This window comes from Pseudochaenichthys georgianus, chromosome 18 (assembly GCF_902827115.2).
Source record: "Pseudochaenichthys georgianus chromosome 18, fPseGeo1.2, whole genome shotgun sequence".
NCBI lineage: Eukaryota > Metazoa > Chordata > Actinopteri > Perciformes > Channichthyidae > Pseudochaenichthys > Pseudochaenichthys georgianus.
Genome location: NC_047520.1, coordinates 22,664,950 through 22,691,044, shown reverse-complemented (window position 1 = coordinate 22,691,044; position 26,095 = coordinate 22,664,950). Strand labels below are relative to the sequence as shown.

The 26,095-nt window shown below is 43.5% G+C and overlaps 1 protein-coding gene and 1 pseudogene across 1 annotated transcript; both read right to left on the bottom strand.

Annotated features, from left to right (window-relative positions):
- LOC117463632 (spermatogenesis associated 6-like protein) overlaps positions 1 to 16,048 on the bottom strand; it is a 50,974-nt pseudogene extending 34,926 nt beyond the window's left edge.
- Positions 16,049 to 17,198: 1,150 nt separating this feature from the next.
- spata6l (spermatogenesis associated 6-like) lies at positions 17,199 to 25,712 on the bottom strand. The gene is given in 9 exon segments (XM_071206518.1): positions 17,199 to 17,271; positions 17,273 to 17,436; positions 18,835 to 18,878; positions 18,881 to 18,908; positions 19,922 to 20,046; positions 20,195 to 20,236; positions 23,603 to 23,651; positions 23,903 to 24,040; positions 25,632 to 25,712. Coding segments are annotated over 9 exon segments (711 nt in total). The 5' UTR covers positions 25,680 to 25,712.
- Positions 25,713 to 26,095: the final 383 nt, after the last annotated feature.

Genomic DNA, 26,095 nt, shown 5'->3' with positions numbered 1-26,095 from the left:
TCACGTTTGGGTGATGCCTTTTCAAATGAGTGTGCAAGTTTGATGCATTGCCAGCCGCGTAACCAATGTTAGTTGAACAATGCCGACAAACAGCTTTGGTTCGGTCCACCTGTCTTTGTCCGTCATTCTTGTACGTAACTGCGAAACCAAAATGTTCCCAAACCGGAGACTTCAATGATGCTGGAGGATTTTCGAGCTCAACTTTATCTGCGTTCGCCATGTCGACAGTTCCATAAATTACTGACTACATTTGAACGCATCCCTCTGACCAGCTCGTCCAATGAAATGACTTGCTCGCTCTGACACGTTGAACACAATGGGAGCAAATTACTCTGAATGCTGCGACGCAGCACCTGAGATTACTTCCAAGAAGTTGTTCACGTTCTCAATTTTTTTACGTATAACGTTATATTCGTTCGGTACACTTCGGTACACACGTGTACCGAACCGAAGGGCCCGTACCGAATAATTTCGGTACGGGTACGTGTACCGTTACACCCCTAATGATTACACAAATGATTTGTTTGCAACTTATAGTTTTATTTTTGAAATTAATTTTATTTTGCTTGACTTAGGTTTTTTTTCTTTTAAACTCATAGTTTTGCTTTATTCGGAGAAAGTGTTGCTTTATCTTTATGATACAAAACTAATCCCATATACAGGCAGCATCAGGAGGCAGCGGGACGTATTCTCCGCCTCTGAGAAGTGCAGCACCAGCGCGCCGAGAGCTGTGCCTTTTTACGCACCGCCTTCGCTGTGTTTACCTTCATCAGAACAGACTGCAGGCTGCTACGTGTTAACCACACATACCTCTACACACATCGAACTGCCCGATCACTCCCCCTTTTATTAGTTTTATGAAGGAGATGTCTAGTCATGATGTGTGTGTGTGTGTGTGTGTGTGTGTGTGTGTGTGTGTGTGTGTGTGTGTGTGTGTGTGTGTGTGTGTGTGTGTGCGTGCATGCGTGCGTGCGTGCGTGCGTGCGTGCGTGCTCTGCTCAGTGTTTGTGTCTGTCCGACACCGGCATTTGTTTTCAAATGGCCATGAACAGTAATGAACACACATCTGGCTAACTCCATAGGTAGCCTATATGCGGGTGTTCCCAAAATAAATTAGTTTAACCTTAATCTCGATGTAGTGCTAAATGCTGTCGGATGTGCGTTATCTTCTGAAAACAAATGCCAGTGTCACACACACACGCACGCACGCACGCACGCACGCACGCACGCACGCACGCACACACACACACACACACACACACACACACACACACACACACACACACACCTCCTTCATAATGTGCCTTCTCCTCGTTTTCCCATCACTGGATTATCCGTAAATCATACAAACAAAACCAAAACGTTGATTTATCTGTTATCCCGTTTGGTTTAAAAACTGAATAACGTCGGTTTTTTGGTTTTACGTTTTTCCGAAAAACCAAAAAACGACACCGGTTCTTTTTTAAACGTTGTTAATATGTTTTGGATGCATATTGTTCTAGTATTTGTTCAGGCCGTTACATACAATTAGCCTCTGTTGCTGCTGGTGGTGAGCAAATATTAAAATCAGTTAAAATTGACAACCGGTCCGCCATTTTTTTTTAATGTATCTGCCGGTGTAGGTACAGTGTTCGGGGTACCAGATGTGTTCGGGTGTATTTCCGTCGCACCCGTCATATCCGTCATATTTTACGGCAACTCAAGAGGGCCATGATGGTCAAATTCCGAACATTTAAACATAGCCGACACTTCCTTCTTTACTTTGTCCGTTATTATATGTAGAAGATTATACTTTTTCTCCGTCATGTTGTTTCCATAGCAACAACTTCAAACAGGCATAGCCTACACTTCATTCTTTACTTTGTTCGTTATTATATGTAGAAGATATTAATTTGATCTCCGTCATGTTGTTTCCATAGCAACAACTTCAAATTCTCGCGGGCTGCGAGAATGTGTATAAATATGATACATTTTCATATCAAAACAATGGGGTTGCTAAGCCGTTGCTAGGCCAATTGTTGGAGTTGCTATAGCAACTCCTAGATACCCCCTGGCGCCGCCCCTGCATTTGATAACACCAATGTGTTTAATAATGGCAACTTCTAATTGTGGGAAAAACGAAAACATTCAGGAGAGACGTCCCATAGAACATTTTGCGAAACACAATAGCCAGCATGTGTAGTTCTGGAGGGGTGTTCGATTCCAGTTTTGGATAGTCTGGCGTGGTTTCGTTCCATTTCACACAGCTGTTTGACGCTCTGCAACCTTACGGGAACTGTAGTCCTAAACGATCGCTGGGGATTATGGGTAGTGTAGTGTCTTCGGCCATCCTAAACTCAGAAATGTTGACAATCGCAATGATGCTCGAAATGCTTTGAAATTCAGTTCCTGACGGACACCAAAAAAGCCCGAGATTATGGAATTAAACCAATAAATAAAAGCAAGGATAATTGTGTGTTATTGGTGAGTAAATAACAGTGTGTTATTTTGAAAAGAATAACAAATTAGAAGGAAAAAAAGCAATAACTGTGGCTTGATATTGAGTAAGAACATGTTTTTATGAACCACACTGCTTCCGGTCTTCCACGACCCGAACGGAGAAAAAGACGTGCTGCAGCCTGCAGGCACGAAACACGTTACCAGTAGAAATACATTGCTTTTAAAATCGTGCTGTGCAACACAAAAAAAAGGGGCAAATCGTGATGGTGAACACGAATCAATAGATTAAAAATCGTGTTGGTGAACACGAAATGCCGTGAGACTGGGTTGTATAAACACACTTTATAAAGTCAGGCAACACTAACCAGGCTTCGTGTGATTCTGTTTATTTGTGCCTTACTTTGACCATCCGTTCGCTGTTATCGATCATTGTGGAGAGAGGCAGACGTGTTGTTTTGTATTATTGCAGCTATCGGATGCAAGTAGTCAGTTTAACTTCGGTTGCTATGCCAACATCACCCGTTTTATACCAGAGAAACTTTCATAACAGCGTTGTGATACCAAACAGCGTCAATTCAGACTGACACACATTCACTTAGGCTAAGGGGAACTGGGGATATGCATCAGCTGCTTGTGTGAGTCGGACAGTGAATACTTTAGAGCGGCCGCTGCAGTGTGAGCTAACGGGAGCTAACGGGAGAATAAACTCCCGTGGAAGAGCAGCACTGCAGCGGTCGGTAAATGCTGCAGAAACACATTAATAAACAATGAACCACGGCACTCTGGAGCAAAGTATAAGGTTGGAGAAGTCGTTATTCAATTTATTCTGGCTTCGTGTGATTAAAAGCAACACGATCATCGACCCGACGCAGTTCCCCGTTGTTGTTGTTGTTGTTGTTGTTGTTGTTGTTGTGAGCGCCGTAATGGCTGCCTTTGGGGAGCAAATCAGCGATGTAAACGGTGACGTCATGACGCAGCAGGGGCAGCTCTGGGGCGCCAGTGGGCGGTGTGCACAGAGCGGGAGCTGAAAAGGGAAACCGGAGCTGAACCAGAAAAGCTCCCGCTCGGAGCTAGAAACTGAAAAGCGCTGGTGTGAAAGCCGCACACACACAGTGGACGAGGTTATTAAGTGACTGAAGCTGTCTCGACGCGGGAGAGTGTGGCTGTCTCCTCTCTGCTCTGACTGCAGCTGAGCTGCTGCGGAAGGCAACTGTGAGTCTGCGCGCCTGTGAGTACTATGGGAGGGCTGAGGGGCTCACGGCAGCTCGTTATCTGCAGAACTATACGTGAGTCTCCAAACACCATAAAAGTCCCTAATAACACCATAACAAGTCGTTAGATTAGTCGTTAGTCACTTTTGACAAAAATAAGTAGCCGGAGGGTTTGGAAAGCCGCCAAATTTAACGACAAAGTCGCCAAGTTGGCAACACTGGTCGTGTGTCTCCCAACTCCACTCCAAAGTTCAGATACTATATAAAAATAGTAAAAGGTAAATAAAACATGAAACATAATGAAGATATGTATTCTATCTACACATTTCGTAATTATCTAATCTAGTGGCCTTATAAAAGTGTTGGCTAAAGTAATGCAGAATATATATATTTTTGAATTGTAAATAATTAGAAACATTATTTATGTGCACAAGTACATGGGACCCCACCATAGCACCCCACACATAACAAGCTGTCCCGAGTTCCTCCGGCTGCAGTTTCGCAGACGGCCGGTGTGTAGCAGCAGAGCGCTGGGAGCAGAGGGAGGTGAGTATATGACGGATATGACGGATGACGGATGCGACGGAAATACACCCAAACACATCTGGTACCCCGAACACATCTGGTACCACCGGTCCTTGGCACAATAAAGGTTGGGAACCCTTGGTTTAGCTGACGTGACTTTACTTCTTAAATAATTCAGCTAGCTTAAACTTTGATGGTGGTTATCTATCTTGACTTTAAATAGAGGTAAACTAGCTTTGTTTTTGATGGAGGTAATCTCGCTTGAAAAGAGTTTGGCTAGCTTAACTTTTGTTTGAGTTTAGCTGTCTTGACTATGGATGGCTCTTAGCTAGCTTAACACCAACAACAGTGGAAGAAAGGTTATATAATGTCTGCATCTTAATATTGAATACATGTGCCGTTTTGATATCTTTTTACTATATTACCTACCTTTGTGACAAAGTGAATAATTGTACCATGAAAGACAATATTTCAATGTAGAAGAAGAAAAGGACCTGCTGTGCCTGGCTTGTTCCCTGTAAGACCCCCACACTCCGGGAGGGTCCGGACCCTGGTGGTAGTCAGGTGGGTCTTGTGTTTCTGAAGAGCTGGAGTCATCTTGTGATATCCCTCCAACCTGACAGGAAAGCAAAGTAGTTTGTTACAGTAAGCTTCTTTCAATGATAGATAACCATCCTACAGTATAATGCATCTGCACTGCAGCAACTGATCATCCGCTCTCTAAAGCTGATGTGATCAATCTTATGTCTGTGACCCGATAACAGAGCTGGAGACCCTACGTGGGTAGCTTAGCATAAAGAATGGAAACAGAGGGAAATAGTTAGCATAGTTCTGTACAAAGTTAAAAAAAAAAATACAATTTCTTACACCTCTGAAGCTCACTGATGGAGAAGTGTATTAAGAGCTTTGACATTATGGGGCTGATTTTCTTTTACCTGGTGAGACTGTGTGTACTGTACATGTGGTTGCGTGGTTGTGTTTGTGTTAAAATCAATTCACTACAACTGTATCTTGGCAAACAACAGCTAGGTGCAGCTTCCTTTAATCTTGATGTCAAAGCAAGGTTGCAAGGCTTGGTAGCATCAAACACCAAAACAAGAAACTATAAACAAATAGTAGCATCCTGTAACTCGTCCTAAAACCACATTTACGTTTTAACATTTAAGTTAGATATGTAGTAAACAGTGATTTTTTTTAAACTTTGGACTGAGTCAATCTAGCTGCTTCCTCCTGCTAGGTTAATCACACTCTGAACTTCATCTTATTACCCACATAACTTCCTGGTAAAGATGCCATAAAGAAGAAAAACAATTGTTCCTACCAAACCATTGGATAAAGACTTTCTCCTGACGGTTGGAGAGTATCTCACTAAAACAAAAAACAAAAAGATATTTGTGATTTCCAATAGACTATATATACTCAGGCAACAGGTAAATACATGTTGGTCATCAACAAACCATAATGATGTCAACAGAGCAGTAAAGCCATAACGTTTTACAGCTTTTAAGGTAAATTGTGTGACTTATCAATCATCAATAGCATCAAAGCCATATCATGAGGATTATCTACCAATGGATGAAGACCTGGTCAAAGGTGAAGAGGAGCTGGTAAACATTGCAGAGTGGGAGTGCGGGACATATCCACTGGCTCCAGGACACGAAGACAGCATCTAAACACAGGAGAGTGATAATAGGGTGAACTCCAGGTCAAAGTTCTGCTGGGGCGAGACCGTTTTATTGTGGTAAGAAAACAGGAGACAGCTCGTATCCCATCATCAAATATAAAATGTTCCTGAAATGGATGATAAGATGGTAATAATTACCAATGCTAGCTCAAAGGGCATTTTCTTTCTTTCACCCTTCCTATCTTTAAAATTGGTAAACAATTAGAATTGGTACACAATACTAAATGTACTCTCAGATCAGGGGTTTGAAACTCAACCCAACTAATACATAAATACTTGGAGGAAACTTGCGCAATTGGATGCTACAACAAAATCAGAAAATGTATATTTAACCTAAAAGTGAGGGTTTTTGTTTTGTTACGATTTCATTTTTACCACAAAAGAAGAAACACCATTTAAACCAAATGTTGTTGTTTCCTGCTTTTAATCTCGTTTCACTTATTCTTAGCATGGTGTCTTTCGAGCAGCTGACTGAGAATGTAGGACAATAAAGACACATTTCTTAAATCATTAAAGGATGACCACCAGCATTGGAATGCAGTAATTGGCATGGTACCTGCAGGAGAGAGGTACAGGTTGATATCAGTATGTCTAGAAAAATTACTCCGGTAAAGTCAAAGATGGTGAAATTAAGAAGTGAAGAAAAAATAATTGTGGAGGAGTTTTGATTTTTATGTTACACTTAAGTTGCTCTGCAGAACAGCTCTGTTAACTGACTTTGTGATGTATATTTTGTAAATATTATAGTACACCATACTTAAGAGACTTTTTTAGAGTTTTAAAGGGAGTGTGGAAAGAGATCTGATCTAACTGGACCGTGTCAGGTTTTTCTCCCACAGGAGCAAAACATTAGAAAATAGTCCCAATGCTGATAGAGCTGGTACAAATACATGCAGAGGGCCAGGTCTCTACATATACACAAGGGTCCATGAAGCACTGTACATTAGTAAATGTACAGTGCATTGTAAATGATACTGTACATTATTGTACATTAGTAAATGATGAACTACTACACTGTAAAAATACTCAGTTAAAATTAAAAGTCATGCATTTAAAATCTTACTTATATATAATATCTTAAATGACTGGATTATGATTGTTGATGCACTAATGTCTTCATCACAGCTGATAAAGGTTCATTTGAATTACTTGATCTACTACTGAATATCTATGAATATCTATATATGATTATATATGATAGTTTATTTATATTTGAATCTGTAAAGTAACTAGTAACTCATTTTGTTAAATAAATGTAGTGGAGTAAAAAGTGAGCAGAGATATGAAGTAACATAAAACAAAAATACTCAAGTAAAGTACAAGTACCCCACAATCCTACTTAAGTACAATACTTGAGTACATGTACTTCAATACATTACACCACCGCATATACACCAACGCACCTCTTAGTGATGATGAGACTGAATGTATTGTTTTATATATCGTATACAAATTGTACTCATGGTTCTTTTTATTGAGTCTCCAACCTTGGTACCGGTGAAGCATTATATCATTGGAGAAGAGAAATGTGAAAGGGGTATTAGTTTCAGATACCAGCCAAGAACAAACTGCTGGGTGGACCTAGATCAGCTCTCCTCTGCCATCTGCTGGCTGGCGATGAAAGAAAACATCTTTGTTCATTTTGGGATCAAGATGTGCTGTTAGTGCTTACATGCTGGGGGGCCGAGTCCAGTCTGAGCCGGGCCAGGTGCTGTGAGTGGGGGGGCAGGGACTGGGTTCTGAGGAGGAACGGTGGTGACCTGCTGGTTCTTTCTCTGGGCGCTCTGACCCCTCGTCTGCTTCCCAGGGCTGGAGGCTGTCTCCTCTGGGGAGAGCAGCTCCTGGGTCTGCTGCAGTGTTTCCTGTTCCTCTTCATCAGTGGTCTCTGGGGAAAAAGTGGATGTTTCAAAACTTCTGTTCACCAATAACAGAAGGTCTGAGCGGTCTGTGTTGAACCTTCTGCTACAGTCGAACCAGAGGAGCTATATCTTGTTGTTAAGGGCCCATGTCATGCTTTTCTGGTTATGACCCGTCCCCTTGTTGTTATGTAGCTTTTTCTGCATGTGAACGCTCTGCAGAGCCACAACCCCTCAAAGTGCACCCTGTCGGGAGTAAAACTCTAACACAGAGAAAACCTGTCCAGAACGCCTCGTTGGACATTTCTCTTTTTCCATTGTTTACTTCTTGGGTATAGGGACGTATTTGGGTATAGTGACGTTACGTCCGCGGAGCTGTTACGTTTGGACCAATCCGCAGACTTCCTCACACACACACTCGGCGGGACGTTGCGAGGCTCGCTGCTGCGAGGAGCGGACAGTGTGAGCGGGCTCACTGGTGTGGGGTCGGCGAGACACCGCGGAACTCAGCCTGAGCACACACACAAACTCCCAGCCAGGCTGCGGGTGTGTGTGCGTGTGTGTGTTTCGGGCTGGGTTTCGCTGTGTCTCGCAGACGGCCACTGGGCTCACAGGGAGGGGGGGGCAGGACCTCCAACAACCCATTTAGGACAGAGTGAATACACATACTATACAGAGATGCTGTATGAGAAACAATGTAAATCTATTCTAGTAGACCTCAACAATGGAATTATGATCAGTAGAAATGGCCACGGGACCTTTAAGTTCTTTTACCAGAGATTTGCAAGGGTTTTGTAAGCCTTTGTCTTCTCCTAACTTGACCATACTGACCATATAGCACTGACAAATAAATGTAAGGTGAATGGGAAGTGGACTGTGTACTTGTGTTCAAAAACAACAGGAAGTAGGTCATTTAAGTTTGATCAGCTGATGTGACCTCATTATGTCAAATAGTACACTACTTCTTCCCTGACTCCTTAGTCAATTAAATGTGAAAACACAACGGCACACATATTTGTAGATTCACTGAGACCTATTCTTTCCAAGAGATTATTATATGTACAAAAACGGGTAAAATAAACCATACAGGTTTTAGGTTTTACTTCACTATCAAAGTAACCCATTACAGTTGTCAGCACATCCATTGGTCCATTGGTAGCTATTTGCCAGTTCCAATTTGCAGTTTTTCATTATTATAGGAATTTATGTGTGCTAAATATAAAAAAAACAATATAAACATATTATAATTGTTGCTAAAATAATCTAAGAAAACACTTTGATGCCACTGGTTTTATGTGCTGGTCTCCTGCTGACAAATTCTAACCTGGTCCAGCTTCTGTGTTGTTTCAGATGCTGTTTGATGCAGCATACATCATGTCTGCAGTTAGCGCCATGCCGTATATTCTTTACCATGGTTATATTGGGGTAAATGCTCATCTCTGCATCCGCTAGGCACTCAATGATGGTTGTTTTGGTGGAAAACTCCAACCTAGGAGCAATACCCTGTTAAAAAAGGAGAGAAAGTTGTTGCACCATAATCACATTTACCTGCAAATATCAAACTTCCTGATCTGTGGTCGCAAAATTATAATATCTGTTGGGGAAATATGTTCCAAGGCCCATAACTTTGACCCAGTGTATCAGTTCAAACTGTCCTGACTGAGCACAGGCACCTGTACCCGTGGCTGCTGTGCTCTCAGGGTTCTGTCTCCCTGCTCCTGCCGGTTGGCGTCAGCTGTTGGAGGTGTTGTGATTCTATCTTGTTACGCAGCATGTTGATGATGCTCTCTGAACTAGCTGAACACACAGGTCTGGGGTAGAGTTCTTCAGAATTGACGTGGCAACTCTACCGTGAAGTCAGAACCTCTGGCTCTTGGACTTGTGATGTGAATTCTCCGGCCGAAGCTCCAAATAAACCATCAGTGTTTGACATCAGAGCTCCTGCTCTCCCCGTGTCTGCTTTGAGTCGTGACTCCTCCTGCATTGCTACACAGAAGTTTCCCCCACAATATCTAACACGCCATTTAGGAATACTCTCTATTTAACTCTCCTATAGAGCACATGGAGTACATGCACATGCTGTAAATATTATAGTACAGTTTTTATTTAGCTGGGACCTTTTAGGCTTACTGAATTTAACATTTTAAGTAACATTGGTTGGTCAAAAGTGTAATCTCACCTAGTCTGTATAGCGTGGTTACTCAAATGTTTACTTTTTACTTAATTGTCTCCAATGAAACCCAAACTTCTTATCCCATCCTAAACACAGCATAACACATGCATTATATTATGCCAGCCTTTATATCCAGAGCCCTGAGTTCAACATTGTAGTTTTATATATTTTCCCCCAGTTTAAGCCATTGTCTCATGTTTGCTGTCGCAAATACAGCCTGTTTTTACAATGTCCTGCACAAACAAAAACACATTACAAACCAGTGGTAATTAATGACATATCTGTGTGTGTTTTTGACTCAACCAAGAACATCACAGCAGCTTTCCTTAATGCAGTGACCTACTGGAAAGTGAGGAGCTCGGGTCATCAGGACCTCTCGGTCCACTCCGGAAGACGAGGGAACGAGTTTAGGCTCTGGGAACAAGAAGTGTCGAGCATCTTCTTCAAAGCAGGCCAGCGTGTCATCCACTGCACGCACACGCACACGCACACGCACACACACACACACACACACACACAGAAAGAGCGTAAGGGTTCAACCTGAAGTTTGTGCAGTGATACAGCTATATATTTATATACCAGCAGAACAAGAGTGTATGAATATGAAAAATAAACACCTGGAGGAATCAGCTGCACCAGTTCAATTGTGACCGTCTCATCTGAAGAGAGAAGGGAGCAGCAAGTTGAAAAGAATCCAAAAGACTAAAAGTCACTCCTGTTGGAGCTATAATATTGCTTTATACAATTTTTAATAGTTACAAAAAAATGTCTTCCTGTTTTAATAGTAAATGTATTATTATTGAGTGTTATTATTTAAGTTAGTTCAAGTAGTTTTTTAGGCCATTATTCTGAAGGCATCTTTGGGCACCGAAATGAATTGGAACTGTCACTCCTGCCCCTACCTGTATTGTCCTCTTTTGAATGCTCTGCATTTAAATGTAAACCCCCCTTTGCCCTGACAATACTTCTGATCTACCGGCCACCCAAACCCAATTCAGCTTTCATCCCAGAGATACAAGACCTTCTCACTACTATGCACAACCTCTGCTCATATTATCATACTTGGAGATTTTAATATTCACGTCGACTCCCCCTCCTGCCACTTTGGCACTGAGTTTCTGCTACTTCTGGACTGCCTCAATCTGACACAGCATGTTGATGTCCCCACACACGCCAAGGGCCACACGCTCGACCTGGTCATCACAAACTCCGCCCCCATCAGCAATCTGCTAGTGTATGACCTGGGGGTGTCTGACCACAAGACCATCTCTATGAAGATCTCTTTCCAATCCCCACTCAGCAAGCCCAAACGCCAAATCCGCTTCAGGAACCTGAGGAACATCAACCCGGACACCATGACCCTGGACCTCCAGCATCTTTCTTCCGCCAACTTCTCATCAGTAAGTGAGTCAGTTGCATATTACAACCAGTCCCTTAACAGTTTCCTTGATCTGCACGCCCCCCTCAAAACCAGGATGGTCACCTTCTCATGCTCAGCACCTTGGGACACCGGCGAACTGCAGAGAATAAAGACAGCTGGGCGTGTCCTTGAGCGGCGGCTCAAGGCCTCAGGACTCACTGTTCACCGGTTAGCCTATCGTGAACACCAGAAGTCCCTCAGAGATGCATGGTCCCAGTACTACTCCTCCAACATCAACAACAGTACTGGAAACTCCAAGCAACTCTTCTCCACCATAAACCACCTCCTCAAACCCCAAAGTCCTCTACACTCCGACTCCATTGAGAAGCAGTGTAGCAACTTCGCCGCCTTCTTCACAAACAAAGTTGACACCATCCGCTCTAGCCCCACTGCACCTCCAGTTCCAACTGCTGACCCACAGCCTGGGACAACCCAGCCTCTTCGCTGTTTCACGGACATCTCTCAGCGAGAGGTTGAGGGCATCGTTAGGAGGATGAAGCCCTCCACCTGTGTCCTGGACCCCCTTCCGTCAGCTCTTGTGAAATCGTACATCTGTACCATGAGCCCCATGATCACTAAGATCGTAAACCTCTCACTCCAGACTGCCCTAAAAAACCGCTGTCATCAAACCTCGTCTCAAAAAACCCTCCCTTGACCCGGGAGTCCTGGCCAACTACAGACCCATTTCCAACCTTCCTTTTCTATCAAAGGTGCTGGAAAAACTAGTTGCTGCTCAGCTCCAGGACCATCTAAACTCCAACAACCTATTTGAGAAGTTCCAGTCTGGTTTCCACTCAGGCCACAGCACAGAAACGGCCCTGGTCAGGGTCACCAATGACCTGCTGATGACGGCTGATGCTGGCTCTCCCTCTCTCCTCATCCTCCTCGATCTCACTGCAGCTTTCGACACCGTCGATCACAGCATCTTCCTCCATCGTCTGCACTCCACCATCGGACTCTCTGACTCTCCCCTTGACTGGTTCAGATCTTACCTCACCGGGAGAACAGAGTACGTCTCCTTGGGCGAGGCAGAGTCGGGTACCCACAACGTCACCTGTGGTGTCCCTCAAGGATCAGTTCTCGGCCCCACCCTCTTCACACTCTACATGCTCCCCCTTGGCTCTATCATCAGCCGACATGGAGTATCATTCCTTTGTTACGCTGATGACACCCAACTGTACCTCAGGATCAACCCTACCTCCTCTGCAGCCCTGCCTTCACCCACACTTACTGCCTGCCTGGAGGAGATACAGGCGTGGATGAAGCAGAACGTCCTGAAACTCAACAGCTCCAAGACTGAAGCCATTATAGTTGGCACCCCACACCAGGTTCGGTCATCCACCATCACCACCATCACCTTCTCCGGCCAGGACATTACCCTCTCCTCAATAGTTACCAACCTGGGTGTTAAAATGGACGCCCATCTGACCTTTGAGGCCCACATTAAACAGCTGTGCAAGAACTCCTTTTATCACCTCAGGAACATCGCTAAACCTCCGCCCCACACTCACTCTGTCTGACGCCGAAAAAGCTGGTCCACGCCTTTGTCTCCTCCAGGCTGGACTACTGCAATGCACTCCTCATCGGAATCCCTAACAGAAGCATCCAGAAGCTCCAGTACATTCAGAACAGCGCTGCTAGGATCCTGATGAGGGTGCGCAAATATGATCACATCACCCCCATCCTTAAAGCACTACAACACCGGCTCCCCGTGGAACTGAGGATCGAATTCAAGGTCTCCGTCCTCACCCACCAGTGTGTCCATGGAACTGCCCCTCCCTACCTCAAGGAACTCCTCACCCCCCATACCTCCTTGCAGACCACCCGTTCCAGCAACTCTAACTTCCTCAAACCCCCCAGGACTAAGCTCCGTACTATGGGAGACCGGGCCTTCTGCTCGGCTGCCCCCAGTCTGTGGAATGCTCATGGAGGCTTTTAAAAAAGGCCTCAAAACCCATCTTTCAGTAGAGCCTTTGCCTAGACCTTTTTACCACCCTTTTATTTTATTTTTATTTCTATTGTTTGTTTTTTTATTGCTTTTTATTAATTCTATCGTGCTGTGTAATGTTTATTTATACTGTGCATGCTCACTGCTTGTAGCACTTCTGGATTTGAAATCAAATATGAAGTGCTTTATAAATGAAACCCATTATTATTATTATTATTATTATTATTATTCACCGTGTGTGATTTGATATGTGAGACAGGTGGTGGTGGGAGCAGAGCAGCAGGAGCCATAAGGTTTCTAACCAGGAAGAAACAAACATGCCATAGGAGAGACAACGCCAAATATATATAGGAAACCTGTTAATAATAATAAATGTACGAATTGAGGGTTTTGTCTGGACTTGGAAAAAAATGTATATCTGGAATATTTCAGTTGCTTATGTTTTAAATAAATGTTAATCTTTCCACTGAATTTTTACAAAGGGCCAATTTAATGCAAGCATTCAGAGGAAAATGTATAAAGATACATATCTGAGAAGAAATGGTAATGTAATGGGTTGATTTATAAACAAAAGTAGGATTTTGAGTATGCCATCACATAATGTGAAAATCATCTACATCATCTACATCTACTACAGACGGCATAACTGTAATAAATATGATTTAACTCACATTCAAGCATCACAGCGATGTCTCCAGGGTCGACTGCATGCCTGAAAATCTAGAAACATAATATTCAAACTTTTTTATTGAGCTTCCCTTTTTTATAAATGATAATGTATTTGTTTGTACTGTACAGTTTTTGTATTATGCCATTCTAAGCAGGCACTTCTCAGCTAACATTACTGAGAATGACAATTACTGTAATCACACATTTCTTGTATTACACGTTAGCTAACATTACCATTCAGATTATTCAAAACTCACTTTGTACAGTGTTATTCCCAGACAGGTGATGAGTAACGACTTGCCTTTTCAAAGGTCATCCTCTGGTGCAGCAGCAGAGGGAAGACGCGGGCCGACCCTCAGACTGACGGGCCTGACCCATGAAGCTCATTCTGAGGCAGAGGTCATCTTTATCTGGCAGGTGGACTCCAGGACAGGACACCTTAGAGCAGTGCAGGGACATTATATTAGTCAGATTCAATTATGACCTGTACGATTGCTGCCTGTGGCGTTTCTCACCGGCTGCCAGTTGAGGGTGGTAAACGTTGCACATTATTGAAGGCCACTTCTGATTAGGTCTAGCAATCATTCCTGCTTCCAGTTCACTCTTCATTCATATCTTATTTCCTTCTGATGCTGCTTGAATGTTGGAAAAATCTAAATATTATTTAAACACTGTCTGTTAGAATAATGTATTCTGTGTGGACAAAATATCTTCACACTGCAATACAAGACTGACTCACACTTGTACTAGTGCTCAGGCTCAGTTCCGCGGCGTCTTGCTGTCTCGCAGACCCCACGCAGCAACCAGGAAACGACACCAGTAATCCAGCTCACACTGTCCGCTCCTCAAGCCTCAAAGGGCGGAGCAGCGAGCCCCGCAACATCCCGCCAAAACGGCACCCAGACCCCAAGCAGCAGTCTCATCTGTTTGTCATTATTTTAGTAACTAGTCACTAAAAATGTAGAAAAGTACAATATTTGCTTCCAGATGTATGGAGTAAAAGTATAAAGTACTTTACACCAGTGCAATAGGCTGAAAGTAGGCTATCAATCATTTTTGTATTTTGTAATTTGTTTTTTGAAATGCAGCCTTTAACACTTACTCTTACATGTTTGTTCAAAATGAGTGACAGTAGGAGAAGCTGAACACCATGATCTGAAAATGTAAACACTTCTAAAAGAAAAATAATTCAACCTTTATTTTCAGGGACAGAGCCAGTGAATAAATCTGTGTGTCATATTAGACGCACAAGGTAGATACAAGCAGACACATACACTCACAGCCAGGCTGTTCGCCACACAGTTCCCCACACACTCACAGCCTGAGAAAAGATAAGGCTGAGTGAGTGTGTGGAGGAGCTCCACGGATTGGTCCATTTGGTCGTCGTTACGTCACTTGGTTCCCGGAAGAAAAAAATGGAAAAAGAGAAATGTCCAACGAGGCGTCCTGGGGCAGCATAGACAGGTCTTTCCTGTGTAGAGTTTTACTCGCTACAGTGTGTACTTTGAGGGTTTGTGACTCAGCAGACCGTTTACATGCATAAAAAGCTACATAACACACAAGGGACGGGTAATAACCAGAAAAGCACGACATGGGACCTTTAAAGTGATCGAATGAATGCACCAATATTGTATTTATTGTATCCGTTGCAAAACAAGTACTTTTACTTTTGGCACTTAAAGTATTTTTTTTGTATTGCTTGTACTTTTACTTGTTACTGAGTATTTTTACACAGTAGTATTGCTTCTTTAATTTAGTAATTGTTTCACCACTGTGCATATAGGCTGTAGACCAGGCCCAGGTTCACTGTTGTATCACACTGTTCACCTTTGTAAGTGACAAGTAACACAAAGTTGAACATGTCTTATTAAATACAGGCCAACCAAAACTAAAGTACAAGATGTTTACATGCAGAGAGAGTAACTCATAACGGTTGATAAACTACAGCATTAAGCAGACAGACGTGTTTCTGCAGGAGAGGCTATATTAATGCAGACCGTGATAATGCAGACAGTAGGCCTACTAATGGAGACAGATCTCACCGCTGTGAACTCCAGCTCCACCAGCACCTTCAGAGCTCTCCGGGACATGTCTCCTCTGTCTCGGTGAATCCAGCTACAGCGTCTCTGCGGGTTACTTTGCGTCACATTACCTCGTTACCTAGGATACCACAACTTCCGTCTGCAGTCTCCAGAGCAACAAGAGCTAACCCTCCCATTGGTGTTCATAAATATCCGTTGTTTGTTCTGTAGTTCTGTACTCCGGTAAAGTCAAAGATGGTGAAATTAAGAAGTGAAGAAAAAATAATTGTGGAGGAGTTTTGATTTTTATTTACACTTAAGTTGCTCTGCAGAACAGCTCTGTTAACTGACTTTGTGATGTATATTTTTAAATATTATAGTACACCATACTTAAGAGACTTTTTTAGAGTTTTAAAGGGAGTGGTGGAAAGAGACTGATCTAACTGGACCGTGTCAGGTTTTTCTCCCACAGGAGCAAAACATTAGAAAATAGTCCCAAGCTGATAGAGCTGGTACAAATACATGCAGAGGGCCAGGTCTCTACTACATATACACAAGGGTCATGAAGCACTGTACATTAGTAATGTACAGTGCATTGTAAATGATACTGTACATTATTGTACATTAGTAAATGATGAACTACTACACTGTAAAAATACTCAGTTAAATTAAAAGTCATGCATTTAAAATCTCTACTTATATATAATATCTTAAATGACTGGATTATGATTGTTGATGCACTAATGTCTTCATCACAGCTGATAAAGGTTCATTTGAATTACTTGATCTACTACTGAATATCTATGAATATCTATATATGATTATATATGATAGTTTATTTATATTTGAATCTGTAAAGTAACTAGTAACTCATTTGTTAAATAAATGTAGTGGAAGTAAAAAGTGAGCAGAGATATGAAGTAAACATAAAACAAAAATACTCAAGTAAAGTACAAGTACCCCACAATCCTACTTAAGTACAATACTTGAGTACATGTACTTCAATACATTACACCACCGCATATACACCAACGCACCTCTTAGTGATGATGAGACTGAATGTATTGTTTTATATATCGTATACAAATTGTACTCATGGTTCTTTTTATTGAGTCTCCAACCTTGGTACCGGTGAAGCATTATATCATTGGAGAAGAGAAATGTGAAAGGGGTATTAGTTTCAGATACCAGCCAAGAACAAACTGCTGGGTGGACCTAGATCAGCTCTCCTCTGCCATCTGCTGGCAGAGGATCAAGATGTGCTGTTAGTGCTTACATGCTGGGGGGCCGAGTCCAGTCTGAGCCGGGCCAGGTGCTGTGAGTGGGGGGGGCAGGGACTGGGTTCTGAGGAGGAACGGTGGTGACCTGCTGGTTTCTTTCTCTGGGCGCTCTGACCCCTCGTCTGCTTCCCAGGGCTGGAGGCTGTCTCCTTGGGGAGAGCAGCTCCTGGGTCTGCTGCAGTGTTTCCTGTTCCTCTTCATCAGTGGTCTCTGGGGAAAAAGTGGATGTTTCAAAACTTCTGTTCACCAATAACAGAAGGTCTGAGCGGTCTGTGTTGAACCTTCTGCTACAGTCGAACCAGAGGAGCTATATCTTGTTGTTAAGGTCCCATGTCATGCTTTTCTGGTTATGACCCGTCCCCTTGTTGTTATGTAGCTTTTTTCTGCATGTGAACGCTCTGCAGAGCCACAACCCCTCAAAGTGCACACCTGTCGGGAGTAAAACTCTAACACAGAGAAAACCTGTCCAGAACGCCTCGTTGGACATTTCTCTTTTTCCATTGTTTACTTCTTGGGTATAGGGACGTATTTGGGTATAGTGACGTTACGTCCGCGGAGCTGTTACGTTTGGACCAATCCGCAGACTTCCTCACACACACACTCGGCGGGACGTTGCGAGGCTCGCTGCTGCGAGGAGCGGACAGTGTGAGCGGGCTCACTGGTGTGGGGTCGGCGAGACACCGCGGAACTCAGCCTGAGCACACACACAAACTCCAGCCAGGCTGCGGGTGTGTGTGCGTGTGTGTGTTTCGGGCTGGGTTTCGCTGTGTCTCGCAGACGGCCACTGGGCTCACAGGGAGGGGGGGGCAGGACCTCCAACAACCCATTTAGGACAGAGTGAATACACATACTATACAGAGATGCTGTATGAGAAACAATGTAAATCTATTCTAGTAGACCTCAACAATGGAATTATGATCAGTAGAAATGGCCACGGGACCTTTAAGTTCTTTTACCAGAGATTTGCAAGGGTTTTGTAAGCCTTTGTCTTCTCCTAACTTGACCATACTGACCATATAGCACTGACAAATAAATGTAAGGTGAATGGGAAGTGGACTGTGTACTTGTGTTCAAAAACAACAGGAAGTAGGTCATTTAAGTTTGATCAGCTGATGTGACCTCATTATGTCAAATAGTACACTACTTCTTCCCTGACTCCTTAGTCAATTAAATGTGAAAACACAACGGCACACATATTTGTAGATTCACTGAGACCTATTCTTTCCAAGAGATTATTATATGTACAAAAACGGGTAAAATAAACCATACAGGTTTTAGGTTTTACTTCACTATCAAAGTAACCCATTACAGTTGTCAGCACATCCATTGGTCCATTGGTAGCTATTTGCCAGTTCCAATTTGCAGTTTTTCATTATTATAGGAATTTATGTGTGCTAAATATAAAAAAAACAATATAAACATATTATAATTGTTGCTAAAATAATCTAAGAAAACACTTTGATGCCACTGGTTTATGTGCTGGTCTCCTGCTGACAAATTCTAACCTGGTCCAGCTTCTGTGTTGTTTCAGATGCTGTTTGATGCAGCATACATCATGTCTGCAGTTAGCGCCATGCCGTATATTCTTTACCATGGTTATATTGGGTAAATGCTCATCTCTGCATCCGCTAGGCACTCAATGATGGTTGTTTGGTGGAAAACTCCAACCTAGGAGCAATACCCTGTTAAAAAAGGAGAGAAAGTTGTTGCACCATAATCACATTTACCTGCAAATATCAAACTTCCTGATCTGTGGTCGCAAAATTATAATATCTGTTGGGGAAATATGTTCCAAGGCCCATAACTTTGACCCAGTGTATCAGTTCAAACTGTCCTGACTGAGCACAGGCACCTGTACCCGTGGCTGCTGTGCTCTCAGGGTTCTGTCTCCCTGCTCCTGCCGGTTGGCGTCAGCTGTTGGAGGTGTTGTGATTCTATCTTGTTACGCAGCATGTTGATGATGCTCTCTGAACTAGCTGAACACACAGGTCTGGGGTAGAGTTCTTCAGAATTGACGTGGCAACTCTACCGTGAAGTCAGAACCTCTGGCTCTTGGACTTGTGATGTGAATTCTCCGGCCGAAGCTCCAAATAAACCATCAGTGTTTGACATCAGAGCTCCTGCTCTCCCCGTGTCTGCTTTGAGTCGTGACTCCTCCTGCATTGCTACACAGAAGTTTCCCCCACAATATCTAACACGCCATTTAGGAATACTCTCTATTTAACTCTCCTATAGAGCACATGGAGTACATGCACATGCTGTAAATATTATAGTACAGTTTTTATTTAGCTGGGACCTTTTAGGCTTACTGAATTTAACATTTTAAGTAACATTGGTTGGTCAAAAGTGTAATCTCACCTAGTCTGTATAGCGTGGTTACTCAAATGTTTACTTTTTACTTAATTGTCTCCAATGAAACCCAAACTTCTTATCCCATCCTAAACACAGCATAACACATGCATTATATTATGCCAGCCTTTATATCCAGAGCCCTGAGTTCAACATTGTAGTTTTATATATTTTCCCCCAGTTTAAGCCATTGTCTCATGTTTGCTGTCGCAAATACAGCCTGTTTTTACAATGTCCTGCACAAACAAAAACACATTACAAACCAGTGGTAATTAATGACATATCTGTGTGTGTTTTTGACTCAACCAAGAACATCACAGCAGCTTTCCTTAATGCAGTGACCTACTGGAAAGTGAGGAGCTCGGGTCATCAGGACCTCTCGGTCCACTCCGGAAGACGAGGGAACGAGTTTAGGCTCTGGGAACAAGAAGTGTCGAGCATCTTCTTCAAAGCAGGCCAGCGTGTCATCCACTGCACGCACACGCACACGCACACGCACACACACACACACACACACACACAGAAAGAGCGTAAGGGTTCAACCTGAAGTTTGTGCAGTGATACAGCTATATATTTATATACCAGCAGAACAAGAGTGTATGAATATGAAAAATAACACCTGGAGGAATCAGCTGCACCAGTTCAATTGTGACCGTCTCATCTGAAGAGAGAAGGGAGCAGCAAGTTGAAAAGAATCCAAAAGACTAAAAGTCACTCCTGTTGGAGCTATAATATTGCTTTATACAATTTAATAGTTACAAAAAATGTCTTCCTGTTTTAATAGTAAATGTATTATTATTGAGTGTTATTATTTAAGTTAGTTCAAGTAGTTTTTTAGGCCATTATTCTGAAGGCATCTTTGGGCACCGAAATGAATTGGAACTGTCACTCCTGCCCCTACCTGTATTGTCCTCTTTTTGAATGCTCTGCATTTAAATGTAAACCCCCCCTTTGCCCTGACAATACTTCTGATCTACCGGCCACCCAAACCCAATTCAGCTTTCATCCCAGAGATACAAGACCTTCTCACTACTATGCACAACCTCTGCTCATATTATCATACTTGGAGATTTTAATATTCACGTCGACTCCCCCTCCTGCCACTTTGGCACTGAGTTTTCTGCTACTTCTGGACTGCCTCAATCTGACACAGCATGTTGATGTCCCCACACACGCCAAGGGCCACACGCTCGACCTGGTCATCACAAACTCCGCCCCCATCAGCAATCTGCTAGTGTATGACCTGGGGGTGTCTGACCACAAGACCATCTCTATGAAGATCTCTTTCCAATCCCCACTCAGCAAGCCCAAACGCCAAATCCGCTTCAGGAACCTGAGGAACATCAACCCGGACACCATGACCCTGGACCTCCAGCATCTTTCTTCCGCCAACTTCTCATCAGTAAGTGAGTCAGTTGCATATTACAACCAGTCCCTTAACAGTTTCCTTGATCTGCACGCCCCCCTCAAAACCAGGATGGTCACCTTCTCATGCTCAGCACCTTGGGACACCGGCGAACTGCAGAGAATAAAGACAGCTGGGCGTGTCCTTGAGCGGCGGCTCAAGGCCTCAGGACTCACTGTTCACCGGTTAGCCTATCGTGAACACCAGAAGTCCCTCAGAGATGCATGGTCCCAGTACTACTCCTCCAACATCAACAACAGTACTGGAAACTCCAAGCAACTCTTCTCCACCATAAACCACCTCCTCAAACCCCAAAGTCCTCTACACTCCGACTCCATTGAGAAGCAGTGTAGCAACTTCGCCGCCTTCTTCACAAACAAAGTTGACACCATCCGCTCTAGCCCCACTGCACCTCCAGTTCCAACTGCTGACCCACAGCCTGGGACAACCCAGCCTCTTCGCTGTTTCACGGACATCTCTCAGCGAGAGGTTGAGGGCATCGTTAGGAGGATGAAGCCCTCCACCTGTGTCCTGGACCCCCTTCCGTCAGCTCTTGTGAAATCGTACATCTGTACCATGAGCCCCATGATCACTAAGATCGTAAACCTCTCACTCCAGACTGCCCTAAAAACCGCTGTCATCAAACCTCGTCTCAAAAAACCCTCCCTTGACCCGGGAGTCCTGGCCAACTACAGACCCATTTCCAACCTTCCTTTTCTATCAAAGGTGCTGGAAAAACTAGTTGCTGCTCAGCTCCAGGACCATCTAAACTCCAACAACCTATTTGAGAAGTTCCAGTCTGGTTTCCACTCAGGCCACAGCACAGAAACGGCCCTGGTCAGGGTCACCAATGACCTGCTGATGACGGCTGATGCTGGCTCTCCCTCTCTCCTCATCCTCCTCGATCTCACTGCAGCTTTCGACACCGTCGATCACAGCATCTTCCTCCATCGTCTGCACTCCACCATCGGACTCTCTGACTCTCCCCTTGACTGGTTCAGATCTTACCTCACCGGGAGAACAGAGTACGTCTCCTTGGGCGAGGCAGAGTCGGGTACCCACAACGTCACCTGTGGTGTCCCTCAAGGATCAGTTCTCGGCCCCACCCTCTTCACACTCTACATGCTCCCCCTTGGCTCTATCATCAGCCGACATGGAGTATCATTCCTTTGTTACGCTGATGACACCCAACTGTACCTCAGGATCAACCCTACCTCCTCTGCAGCCCTGCCTTCACCCACACTTACTGCCTGCCTGGAGGAGATACAGGCGTGGATGAAGCAGAACGTCCTGAAACTCAACAGCTCCAAGACTGAAGCCATTATAGTTGGCACCCCACACCAGGTTCGGTCATCCACCATCACCACCATCACCTTCTCCGGCCAGGACATTACCCTCTCCTCAATAGTTACCAACCTGGGTGTTAAAATGGACGCCCATCTGACCTTTGAGGCCCACATTAAACAGCTGTGCAAGAACTCCTTTTATCACCTCAGGAACATCGCTAAACTCCGCCCCACACTCACTCTGTCTGACGCCGAAAAAGCTGGTCCACGCCTTTGTCTCCTCCAGGCTGGACTACTGCAATGCACTCCTCATCGGAATCCCTAACAGAAGCATCCAGAAGCTCCAGTACATTCAGAACAGCGCTGCTAGGATCCTGATGAGGGTGCGCAAATATGATCACATCACCCCCATCCTTAAAGCACTACACCGGCTCCCCGTGGAACTGAGGATCGAATTCAAGGTCTCCGTCCTCACCCACCAGTGTGTCCATGGAACTGCCCCTCCCTACCTCAAGGAACTCCTCACCCCCCATACCTCCTTGCAGACCACCCGTTCCAGCAACTCTAACTTCCTCAAACCCCCCAGGACTAAGCTCCGTACTATGGGAGACCGGGCCTTCTGCTCGGCTGCCCCCAGTCTGTGGAATGCTCATGGAGGCTTTTAAAAAAGGCCTCAAAACCCATCTTTTCAGTAGAGCCTTTGCCTAGACCTTTTTACCACCCTTTTATTTTATTTTTATTTCTATTGTTTGTTTTTTTATTGCTTTTTATTAATTCTATCGTGCTGTGTAATGTTTATTTATACTGTGCATGCTCACTGCTTGTAGCACTTCTGGATTTGAAATCAAATATGAAGTGCTTTATAAATGAAACCCATTATTATTATTATTATTATTCACCGTGTGTGATTTGATATGTGAGACAGGTGGTGGTGGGAGCAGAGCAGCAGGAGCCATAAGGTTTCTAACCAGGAAGAAACAAACATGCCATAGGAGAGACAACGCCAAATATATATAGGAAACCTGTTAATAATAATAAATGTACGAATTGAGGGTTTTGTCTGGACTTGGAAAAAATGTATATCTGGAATATTTCAGTTGCTTATGTTTTAAATAAATGTTAATCTTTCCACTGAATTTTTACAAAGGGCCAATTTAATGCAAGCATTCAGAGGAAAATGTATAAAGATACATATCTGAGAAGAAATGGTAATGTAATGGGTTGATTTATAAACAAAAGTAGGATTTTGAGTATGCCATCACATAATGTGAAAATCATCTACATCATCTACATCTACTACAGACGGCATAACTGTAATAAATATGATTTAACTCACATTCAAGCATCACAGCGATGTCTCCAGGGTCGACTGCATGCCTGAAAATCTAGAAACATAATATTCAAACTTTTTTATTGAGCTTCCCTTTTTTTATAAATGATAATGTATTTGTTTGTACTGTACAGTTTTTGTATTATGCCATTCTAAGCAGGCACTTCTCAGCTAACATTACTGAGAATGACAATTACTGTAATCACACATTTCTTGTATTACACGTTAGCTAACATTACCATTCAGATTATTCAAAACTCACTTTGTACAGTGTTATTCCCAGACAGGTGATGAGTAACGACTTGCCTTTTCAAAGGTCATCCTCTGGTGCAGCAGCAGAGGGAAGACAGCGGGCCGACCCTCAGACTGACGGGCCTGACCCATGAAGCTCATGCTGAGGCAGAGGTCATCTTTATCTGGCAGGTGGACTCCAGGACAGGACACCTTAGAGCAGTGCAGGGACATTATATTAGTCAGATTCAATTATGACCTGTACGATTGCTGCCTGTGGCGTTTCTCACCGGCTGCCAGTTGAGGGTGGTAAACGTTGCACATTATTGAAGGCCACTTCTGATTAGGTCTAGCAATCATTCCTGCTTCCAGTTCACTCTTCATTCATATCTTATTTCCTTCTGATGCTGCTTGAATGTTGGAAAAATCTAAATATTATTTAAACACTGTCTGTTAGAATAATGTATTCTGTGTGGACAAAATATCTTCACACTGCAATACAAGACTGACTCACACTTGTACTAGTGCTCAGGCTGAGTTCCGCGGCGTCTTGCTGTCTCGCAGACCCCACGCAGCAACCAGGAAACGACACCAGTAATCCAGCTCACACTGTCCGCTCCTCAAGCCTCAAAGGGCGGAGCAGCGAGCCCCGCAACATCCCGCCAAAACGGCACCCAGACCCCAAGCAGCAGTCTCATCTGTTTGTCATTATTTTAGTAACTAGTCACTAAAAATGTAGAAAGTACAATATTTGCTTCCAGATGTATGGAGTAAAAGTATAAAGTACTTTACACCAGTGCAATAGGCTGAAAGTAGGCTATCAATCATTTTTGTATTTTGTAATTTGTTTTTTGAAATGCAGCCTTTAACACTTACTCTTACATGTTTTGTTCAAAATGAGTGACAGTAGGAGAAGCTGAACACCATGATCTGAAAATGTAAACACTTCTAAAAGAAAAATAATTCAACCTTTATTTTCAGGGACAGAGCCAGTGAATAAATCTGTGTGTCATATTAGACGCACAAGGTAGATACAAGCAGACACATACACTCACAGCCAGGCTGTTCGCCACACAGTTCCCCACACACTCACAGCCTGAGAAAAGATAAGGCTGAGTGAGTGTGTGTGAGGAGCTCCACGGATTGGTCCATTTGGTCGTCGTTACGTCACTTGGTTCCCGGAAGAAAAAAATGGAAAAAGAGAAATGTCCAACGAGGCGTCCTGGGGCAGCATAGACAGGTCTTTCCTGTGTAGAGTTTTACTCGCTACAGTGTGTACTTTGAGGGTTTGTGACTCAGCAGACCGTTTACATGCATAAAAAGCTACATAACACACAAGGGGACGGGTAATAACCAGAAAAGCACGACATGGGACCTTTAAAGTGATCGAATGAATGCACCAATATTGTATTTATTGTATCCGTTGCAAAACAAGTACTTTTACTTTTGGCACTTAAAGTATTTTTTTTGTATTGCTTGTACTTTTACTTGTTACTGAGTATTTTTACACAGTAGTATTGCTTCTTTAATTTAGTAATTGTTTCACCACTGTGCATATAGGCTGTAGACCAGGCCCAGGTTCACTGTTGTATCACACTGTTCACCTTTGTAAGTGACAAGTAACACAAAGTTGAACATGTCTTATTAAATACAGGCCAACCAAAACTAAAGTACAAGATGTTTACATGCAGAGAGAGTAACTCATAACGGTTGATAAACTACAACATTAAGCAGACAGACGTGTTTCTGCAGGAGAGGCTATATTAATGCAGACAGTAGGCCTACTAATGGAGACAGATCTCACCGCTGTGAACTCCAGCTCCACCAGCACCTTCAGAGCTCTCCGGGACATGTCTCCTCTGTCTCGGTGAATCCAGCTACAGCGTCTCTGCGGGTTACTTTGCGTCACATTACCTCGTTACCTAGGATACCACAACTTCCGTCTGCAGTCTCCAGAGCAACAAGAGCTAACCCTCCCATTGGTGTTCATAAATATCCGTTGTTTGTTCTGTAGTTCTGTACTTTAGTACACTTTTTAGGGACTTTACTTGAGCATTTCCATGTGTTGCTACTTTGTAGGCTACTCCACTAAAATTCAGAGGTAAATGGTGTACTTTTACTCCACTACATGTATTTAATACTTTAGTTACTTTACAGATGTGAAATCTAATCAAGGCTTAAATCAGACTTTAGTTCCACCTGGAGTAAATACACAAGCTACCCTGCAGTATACAAAGTCATTCAGACTAGCTGCACCTTTGAGACCAC